The 9743-nt window shown below is 35.6% G+C and overlaps 1 protein-coding gene across 5 annotated transcripts; it reads left to right on the forward strand.

Annotated features, from left to right (window-relative positions):
• The first annotated feature begins 1509 nt into the window (after positions 1–1509).
• Positions 1510–9716, forward strand: LOC306848713 (sodium-dependent phosphate transporter 1-A). 5 transcript variants are annotated; one of them, XM_079383431.1, is made up of 12 exons: positions 1704–1842; positions 2923–3092; positions 3399–4039; positions 4377–4517; positions 4904–4989; positions 5131–5227; positions 6313–6432; positions 6819–7034; positions 7150–7645; positions 8357–8542; positions 8895–8979; positions 9076–9716. In XM_079383431.1, the coding sequence occupies exons 3-12, from the start codon at positions 3691–3693 to the stop codon at positions 9238–9240; spliced, it is 1941 nt and encodes a 646-aa protein (XP_079239557.1). In that variant the 5' UTR covers positions 1704–1842; positions 2923–3092; positions 3399–3690; the 3' UTR covers positions 9241–9716. The 5 variants fall into 5 exon arrangements, with proteins under 5 accessions (XP_079239556.1, XP_079239560.1, XP_079239557.1 ...); XM_079383433.1 differs by having other exon boundaries at positions 1708–1842; positions 3001–3092; XM_079383432.1 differs by having other exon boundaries at positions 1711–1842; positions 2926–3092.
• Positions 9717–9743: the final 27 nt, after the last annotated feature.

Here is a 9743-nt window from a genome sequence, read left to right on the forward strand (position 1 = left end):
TTTGACAATTTTGTTTAAGGTTTTCTGACCCCGAGACTCAACTATTTTCTGCAGTTCTCCAGCTGTGGTCTTTGGAGAGTCTTTAGCCACTCAAACTCTCCTTCTCACCGTGCATTAGGACGATATAAACACACGTCCTCTTCCAGGCAATTTCGTAACATTTTCTGTTGATTGGAAATTCTTAATTATTGCCCTGATGGTGGAGATGGGAATTTTCACTGCTCTAGCCCTTTTCTTAAAGCCACTTCACTAATTTGTGAAGCTCAATTATCTTTTGATGCACATCAAAAATATTATTTGCTTTTTCTCGTTGGGATGGATTATTAAGGGAATTTGGGCTTTGTTTTCCCTCCTTTCATAATGATATTTCATAATGATTCATTTCATAATGATATTTCCCCCCATTTAAAATTCTTATTATCGAATGAAAGGTTAGATTTTTGTGAATTTATTAAATAAAAGATCAAAAGGATTAACAATGCAGATTAATTTTCACAGCCTTTTTGATCATATTTACCAAGGGTGCCGATATTTTTGGCCATGATTGTAGGTCACAAGTAATCTAAAAGTTATCAAAAAGTCTGATTACCTGAAATGTGTAATGTAATGGATTATACTACTAACTAAAATTTTTGTCATGTAATTTGGAATCAGTAGCAGACTACAATTTGTAAGTAAGCTACCCAGCACTATTAATATCCATAATTTAATTAAGATGCTTCACACTGTTATACTTTCCCCTGGTTTGTCACATTCAAAAGAGACAATAACCAATATTATATACTGCGATATAGATAATTACCTCTTTAAGAAGCATGGCCAAAAGTGACATGTAGATTGTGGGTCACTGACTTGGAAATAATCTTCATGACATTATGTGTTGACAGTCCCTCAGTCCAGACCCCCTGATCTACCCAAATGGAGTTCAAAGTTTAATCCAAAAATATCTGGCTCTCTCCTTATTCTAGCTGAGAAGGCATTTTCCATATCAAACATACCATCCATCACTTTAAAACGGTAAATAATTACATGAAGTAGCAGTCCAGTGTCCATCATACATTTCGGTCCTGGCAAAGTTGCTGACCGTAGACATGTGTCATGGAAAAAAAAAACGGATGTTCATTAGTGACTGATAATGGAAAAAGACATGTTCATAAGTGTTGTGAACTAATAACTGATTAGAGATTGGTAATTGTGTAAAGATTCATCCTGTTCTGAGTTTAAAATGGTTTTCCACTATCTAAGCTATTTGTCATACAGCAATTAGACTAATATTACATAATTATTGTGATCTTTTTTTAATTGTAAATTTATTCTCTTTTATGGCCTTTTAAATGCTTTTGAAAATATATATTTTTTGTAACAACTTTGGCTTTCCAGACCTGCTACATTAAGAGGCGTCTGTGAATGAGCTCTTGTAAAACACAAAGTTATGTAATATTTATTTCACAGCCCATTGCTGTAATATTATGCATAACTATATGGTCATGTTTCAAAAAGAAAACTAACACAGAGGCACATGTGTCTACATGAGGGCACACATGACGAAATATTTAGTACAACTGGTTATTTGGTGCAAACTTCTGGCTAACCATTAAAAGTCTTTGCCTTTCACAGAAGTCTCATGATCCTCTGGAGGTGTGGTTCTCTTCACTCTCCCCTCCTTCTCTAGTAATTATATATAACAGACAGGACTGAGCTACAGTTAGTAGAGTTGAGGAGTTAAAGGCTAAGAAAGCTTTCAGCCTCATATGTACCTTGTGTGTTTTACACAGGAACTGAGTGTTTGGTTATCAGTCATTATAACACATTCGATCAAGCAGAAGTCATTCAACGCATTTGGTGAGTACTCTGTTTAGTTTCTTTTAGGTTTTATCTGACAGTTTGTGTTGAGTTGCAATAAGGTCCAACACTATTTATTCAATGGTGTATTTTAACTTCAGGGCAAAGTTTATAGGATGTTTGTAATTTAATAAATCATTAATTTTCGTTCATGTCAGCTCACAAGAGCCTGATGAACTGTATAATTCTGGTCTTGAGACTTTACTTAGAAATGCAGGCCATCAGCTGTCCGTGTGTAATATCACACAATATGTAATCATCACCTGACACTTAAATAATTGGAAAATTAACACATTCTAATTATATAGAGTATTCTTGTGCATGTAAATGTGGCAAGGGAACATCATAAAGCAGGTCTTCTGTGCAAAGTCAAAACAAACAACTGTTTTCGCAGAATAATAAGTAATTCAACAAGTCATACTTCTCTAAGAAGCATGTGCTCAAGTGTTCATATAAAGCTGAAGTTTGTACGTTTTTATATTCTGTCTCCCTTGATCCTCTGATGTCTGAAGGCACTTATGTAATAGTCTGTGTTGCAAAGTTGCCATCAAAATATCAAAAGTATTTCCAGGCACATAATCAAATAGCATGCTTAATGAAGCATTATTAAGCCTCTTTTTTTCTAAATGAATATGGCACTTTGTTTTGGAAATTCCTTACTTGACTACTGGCACACAGTAGAGCTTAAAGTCTCTTTATAAGTTTTTTGGAAAAACCAATATTATTTTTATGGTAGACAAATAATATGCTGTACTACCAGATTTTTTTTTTTAAGTAAAAAATTGCTTATAAATAATTGAATACATTAAAATAATCAGCACTTTATTTAGCACCACACCATCTTTGTTTCTTAGCCACGAAATTGAGGTAGAACTATTACATAATAGTAAGATGCTGCAAATGTAAATGTTATAATTATCATATTGTATTGTGTTTTGCATAAGTTTAAAACAGAATTATTATAGTCTATAGTTCCAGTCTTAATTAAAAACTAAAATTGTGCCATCATTTACATTTACATAATTTATCATAATGTTATTTCAAAACTGTTTGCTTTTTTTTTTCTTTTGTGAAAAAAAGAAGATTTCTGAAGAATGTTGGCAGCCAAACAGTTTTGGTTCCCATTGACTTCCATTGTATTTTTTGCCCTTGTGGAAGTAAATGGGAGCTGAAACTACCAACATTCTTCAAAATATGTTCTTCTACGTTCCACATTGAAGGAAGTCATGCAAGTTTGGAACAACATGAGGGTGGGTAAATCAGTAAATATAAATAAACGTGAGAGAACTTTAATTTTTGAGTCGAGTATCCCTTTCAAATATTTTTAAAAAATGTGTAGATATTGTTTATTTTCTTCCTGTATTTACTAGGTTAGGCTATTTTGCATCCCATTGCAAATCGGACTCTGTATCATCCCTCCCCCCAAAAAATATCTAAATCAAGGCATATAAAAGCAGTGCGATTTACTTTAATCGTGTTTCTGTTTTGTGCTTTTTTTTAAAAAATAGTCAGATCTTAATGTCTCTAATTCATTCAAATGTCTCTGTCTTTTCCAGAATGTACCGTCGATCACTATTAAGATCTAGCCCACAATGGATGTCTCTGTCTGTGTAGCCACCCATAGCCAATGCAAAGACCTTACCCTTATTAGTATATGTAGCTAACAGTTGCTTTTTACTTCTTGCTACTGTCATTTTTGTTTGTAGAGATAGACAGGGTGGAGAATTTTCTATTTTTAATTTGTCTTCTAATTCCTTTGGATATTTATTTATTTATTAAGAAGGAATACCTCAATAATCCAACCCAGTTTGATTCACAGTAGGCCAGAAGTGCAGTTACTCTCTAGCAATGGAATCCACAACACTAGCATCCCTAGCAACTGTTACAATGCTAACAGCAGCATCACAGACAGACATGTCTGGTGTTCTCTGGCTGCTGGTGCTGGGCTTCGTCATTGCTTTTATCCTGGCGTTCTCTGTGGGTGCCAACGATGTAGCCAATTCCTTCGGTACAGCAGTGGGTTCTGGGGTAGTGACTCTGCGCCAGGCCTGCATCCTGGCCACTATCTTTGAGACAGTGGGTTCCATTCTTTTGGGGGCCAAAGTCAGTGAGACCATCCGTTCGGGTATCATCGATGTTCACATGTACAACGGCTCAGAGGCTGTGCTGATGGCTGGCTCCATCAGTGCCATGTTTGGTGAGTACATACTTGATTTAAAGTGATAGTTCACCCCAAAAATAATTTTCCTCTTGTTGTTCCAAACCAGTATGACTTTATTTCTTCTGTGGAATATAAAAGAAGTTATTGACCATTACTTCCATTGGCCTCTTTCTCCTTCAAATCCTCCTTTCACTCAAAGCCAATACATATTTTAACGCATCCAAAATGTCCATCATAGTCACACAGGAGATTGGGATTCAGCAGAATCCAGTAAATTGCGAGCAAGTCACCTAGGTGGAACTTTATCACGTTATCGTGACTTGTGTTGGTCAAGTCAAAAGCTTACAGTATGTTTGTTTTTGTCCTGTTACAGGATCTGCTGTTTGGCAACTAGTAGCTTCATTCTTGAAACTCCCCATCTCTGGAACACACTGCATTGTGGGCGCCACAATTGGCTTTTCCATGGTTGCTAGAGGTCATCAGGGGGTCAAATGGCTGGAATTGCTTCGCATTGGTATGTGAAACTGAGTATTTTTGAGATTTTGCGTATAAGCGTGCTTAAACATCCTGAAGAATGAGTCAGTTAATGGAAAGAGAATATTTTCCCATGTGACCCCAGAAATAGTAAGCGGAAAGACCATCAGCGTGATTTAATGCAGATTTCTTAGTGTTATTATTTTTTCACATGAGCTCTATTTATATTACACAATATTTTGGATTATACAGACAGGAAACATAGTCACATGCTTACCCCTGGTGACTTGTTGGGTGTTTGTTGATGCTTGGAGTGCAGCCCTGAGAAATTCTGGGCCATACAGTTGTAAGATAAGAAAGAAGAACATCACTGTTTAGATGTTACATTATGTTTATTTGTGTAACCTGTTGATATATGTGTTCCAGTTGCCTCTTGGTTTCTTTCACCTCTTCTCTCCGGCATCATGTCTGCTATTCTCTTCTATTTTGTCCGCAAGTTCATCTTGAACAAGGTAAAAAGTGAAACTAAGCTCATCTGTAACATAATGTGCCAGTGTCTGTTTTGGTACTTTTTAATCTCTTGTTGTTGTCAATAAAGAAAGAACATATGCTTTTTACCATGTGCTAAATGCCAATATTTCCATGTGCTCCAGGAGGATCCAGTGCCCAATGGTTTAAGAGCATTACCAGTTTTCTATGCTGTTACTTTGGGAATCAATCTGTTCTCCATTATGTTTACTGGAGCACCAAGTAAGCTTTTTTCTTCTCTAAGTAATTTATTTTATTTTATTTTCTTATACTGAATTATAATTTTTTAAGAAATATGTCCTTTAAAATATTTAGATCAGTACTTTCTTTATGTATCAATATTTATTAATTGATTTTCCTATGTCTCTAAATATAACTAAAAGGAAGTTATGTCAGATTTAGCCTTTTGAGGAACATTTTGTTCTCAAATTATGATCACATGTCATGTCATGATCACATGTATACATACAGGACCCGTCCCTCATTTATCATTAATTAACACACTGTTAATTTACTTTCACGTTCACAAACACATACAAAGGCTGGTGGATTAAACACAGTACTCAATATTGCTAATGATTATAGCTATTTGAAAATGTGTAACGGTCTGTACTGTTTGTTGATGTAATAATAAAACTATGAAATATAATTTTGGCCCAAGTCCAACAATCTGTACCCATAAGCAAACTTCAGTGAGATCATGATGTACTGAAGATAAATAGAAAAGGCCACTGTGAACCAACAGTTGACTTAGAATTTGTGTACTAATCAGCGGACAGCAGGACTGCACTCTTCCTGGTTATCTATTGAGCCACGCACATGACCATGTTCGATACCGTTAGTGATTCTGTTCTTTCAAAGGAACTGAAAATTAACTTAGCCATAAGTTATAATGATAAAAAAGAAATTTTCTCTTTATAGCCTCCCATTTCACTTTCATTTTAAACAGAAAATTGTATAACCGTTTATCTCACTGCAGTGTTTTGTCAACACATTGCCTTACAACAGACTTAATTCTGCAGGGAAAACATGCTATCATTGTCATGCTATCTCGTTAGATCACTAGTTACTTTCTTTCATTAACAAATGCTTGATCCCCTTTTTAAAAAGATTATTTGAATTTAGGGTTAAGTATTCACTCAGTTTTGCTTTTGAATCAAGTTTGAAGTTACAGTATGCTAATGCATCTTTGCTAATTTAGAGAAACCCAATATCTTTTCAAGAGGAATTTATATGAAAAATGTAGAATATATAGCACTGTTTAGCACTAAAACATGTTAAGTTTTCACCTTTTCTATATTCTACAGTGTTGGGATTCGATAGGATACCATGGTGGGGTACTCTGCTGATCTCACTGGGCTGTGCCCTGCTTACTTCTGCGGTGGTCTGGTTCATTGTCTGTCCACAGTTAAAGAAGAAGATAAAAAGTAAGTATTTAATTATATACACTTTCTAACTTACATTATCATTGCATACTTTAACATTCAAAAATTGTATTCAGTAAAGATGCATTAAACAGATTAAAAAAAAAACTGTAAAAATGTTACAAAAGATTACTATTTCAAGTAAATTATGTTCTTTTGAACTTTCTATTTATTAAAGTATCCTAAAAAAATCTATGGTTTCTACAAAAAGCGACATTGATAATAAGTAGAAATGTTTCTTGGACACCAATTTAGCCCATGCCCATGGCACACTGATGCAATAAAATATCTTTGTAAATGTTTGTAAATAAACTACCACATTGACTTTGCATGTATTTGGATCTGTCCTGTTAATATATTTATTTCTGTAATTATTTCCACCTTTTCAGGTCAGAATATTGCCGACACTAGTGGGACACAGCTGATTGAGAAGAAACAATCCTCAAACGGCCTCGTGGCCCATCCTGCCCCACCTCAAAGCTACTCTCCTGTTCCACAGACACCCACTGCTGACAGCAACAAGGTGGCCTTTGACATCGGAGGCTCAGAAGAAACCGACCTGGACAGCAAAGATTTTGACACCAAAGATTTGGATTGCACTCACGGTCAGCCTCTTGAAATGATTAAAACACTATATTAAATGTATGTGTTTTAATTAACTGATTCTCTTTTGACTAAATGACTAATTCTCTAATCTACAATTTTGGTCATCCATTGTAGCTTTAAATGGCAATGCTGGAATTGCTGTCCCAGACTTGAGCGGAAGCCAATTTCACACCGTACACAAAGATTCTGGAATCTACAAGGATCTACTTCACAAACTTCACCTGGCCAAGGTGGGCGAATGCATGGGAGAGAATGGAGACAAACCCATCCGCCGCAACAACAGTTATACTTCTTACACCATGGCCATCTACGGAATACACGGGTCATTGAAGGAGGGTGAGGGAAGCCGGACTGGACTGGATGGAGAGCAAAGGCGCTCGCGGTACGACAGCTATAACAGTTACTGTACTGCAGTGGCTGATGGAGAAGTTGCAGCAGGAGATGGAGCTCTGGCAGTGGAGGTGGGGGACGAGACTGTCAGAGGAGACTCACTGGAAGAGGAAATAGATGAGCTTGAGATAGACAAGCCAGAGGTGTCCACGCTCTTCCAGTTCCTGCAGATTCTCACTGCCTGCTTTGGATCATTTGCGCATGGGGGAAATGACGTTAGGTATGAGAGACATAATAAAAAAAATGTATATCTTGTCCAAAATAATTGAAAATGAAAATGAACTACAAGTAAATTTAAATGTTACAGCATTATAATATAAAGTATAAAAAATGGATATTCATTTTGAGATTTGTCAATACATTTTTAGTGTAAAACTACTCTAAATGTAAAAATACAGTAAACTGGGTCAGATACATTTTTTAAAGAATGTAATATTTTTAATCAGTCAGGATGCATTAAATTAATCAAAAGTCACAGTAAAGACATTTATAATGTTACAAAAGATTTCTATTTTAAATATTTGCTGCTCTTCTGAACGTTCTATTCATCTATTCAAGAATTCCTGTACAAATGTAATACTGTTTCCACAAAAATATTAGGCCGTGGAACTAACGAGTAATGGCTGCTAAAAAATTCTGCTTTGCATCACAGAAATAAATTACATATTTAAATATATTGAGATAAACACTTATTTTGAATTGTGATAAAATTTCACAATGTTACTGTTTTTACTGTATATTTCTCAAATAAATGTAGCATTGGTGAGTATAAGCGACTTCTTTCAAAAACATAAAAAAGGGTTTCTTACCAACCCTTAAAGTTTACACGGTAGTGTATATATTGCATTTCTACACTTTTTCCACATTGTTTTATAACAATGACAGTGCTAATCTCTAACTGACAGCATTACCCATCATTCCTCTCTTATAGTAATGCGATTGGCCCTCTCGTTGCACTCTGGCTGATCTATGACAGCGCTTCTGTAGCACCCACTGCTCCCACACCAATTTGGTTGCTCCTGTATGGAGGAGTGGGTATCTGTACAGGGCTCTGGATTTGGGGTCGGCGGGTCATACAAACCATGGGCAAAGACCTGACTCCCATCACTCCCTCCAGGTAACAAGCTGCTAATTCCCTGACGTTTCGTACCTCCTCTAAGCAGAAACTTACAAGAGCACTTATTTGTGGGATCAGGCTTTATAGTTCAGTTTTATCATCGTTGTTCTCATGAGGCTTAAGAGCAGGTTTCCACTTTCTTATCTCTATTGACTTTGCAGTGTAAACAAACAGTTTAACAACACTCATTGTCTCATGGAAATTCCCTCAAGCACCACAGCAAAGAAGATTTGTCTTGTCTTTAGTATTATGACATTTGACAGTGCCACAGTACTTTTTCCATTCAAACAGTCCTTTGCTGTGTTTAAAGATGCTTATAGAGCTTATTATAATCATCATGTCTGTCTCGCAGCGGATTTAGCATTGAGCTCGCCTCTGCGATAACTGTGGTGGTCGCTTCCAACATCGGACTCCCAGTCAGCACCACTCATTGCAAGGTGGGTTACTTATTAGTAGATTAATCCATACGGTTTTAATATGTAATAACAAACATCCAATTCTATTATCTTCTTTGTTTGTGTGTTTATGAACAGGTTGGATCAGTGGTATCAGTTGGCTGGCTCCGCTCCAGGAAGGCCGTTGATTGGCATCTGTTCCGGAATATCTTTATCGCTTGGTTTGTGACCGTGCCAATTTCTGGTCTTATCAGTGCTGCTATAATGGCACTCTTCTATTATGTTATATTGCCTCTGACCTAATGTTTTATGTTAAACCATTTACTTGTAAATACTTACACTTTTGGGCCTCAACTATTTAATGCCCCTTCGTCCTGTCCCATCATATGTACTGTACATAGCAAATCAAAGACTGTGTATGTTTGCACATCACACTCATACTCTGTGATTTTTGTACATGTTTAAGTTGCTTAATAGTGTTAGGAAATAAATTTGTAGCCATAAAATGTGTGAGATATGTAGTATCAATACATAAAAATAACAATGTTTTAGTTTTTGGGCCTATTTTTTTGTAAAGAAAAATATTGTTAGACTAGACTAAAATTCTGTTTTAACTTTTGGCAATGAAAATTTATACTCGGAGCTGTAAGGCAGTTTTAAAAAAAATTTATAAAACAATATATGTATACTTGCATGACATTTGAAATAAATCATGTTTCTTCTTACATTTGTATTTTATTTCCACCTGTAAATAAACCACAGTTTTTACAAAACAGTATAAATTATGCTTTTTTTTTTATCTAAAA

Source organism: Barbus barbus (genome assembly GCF_936440315.1).
Source record: "Barbus barbus genome assembly, chromosome: 28".
NCBI lineage: Eukaryota > Metazoa > Chordata > Actinopteri > Cypriniformes > Cyprinidae > Barbus > Barbus barbus.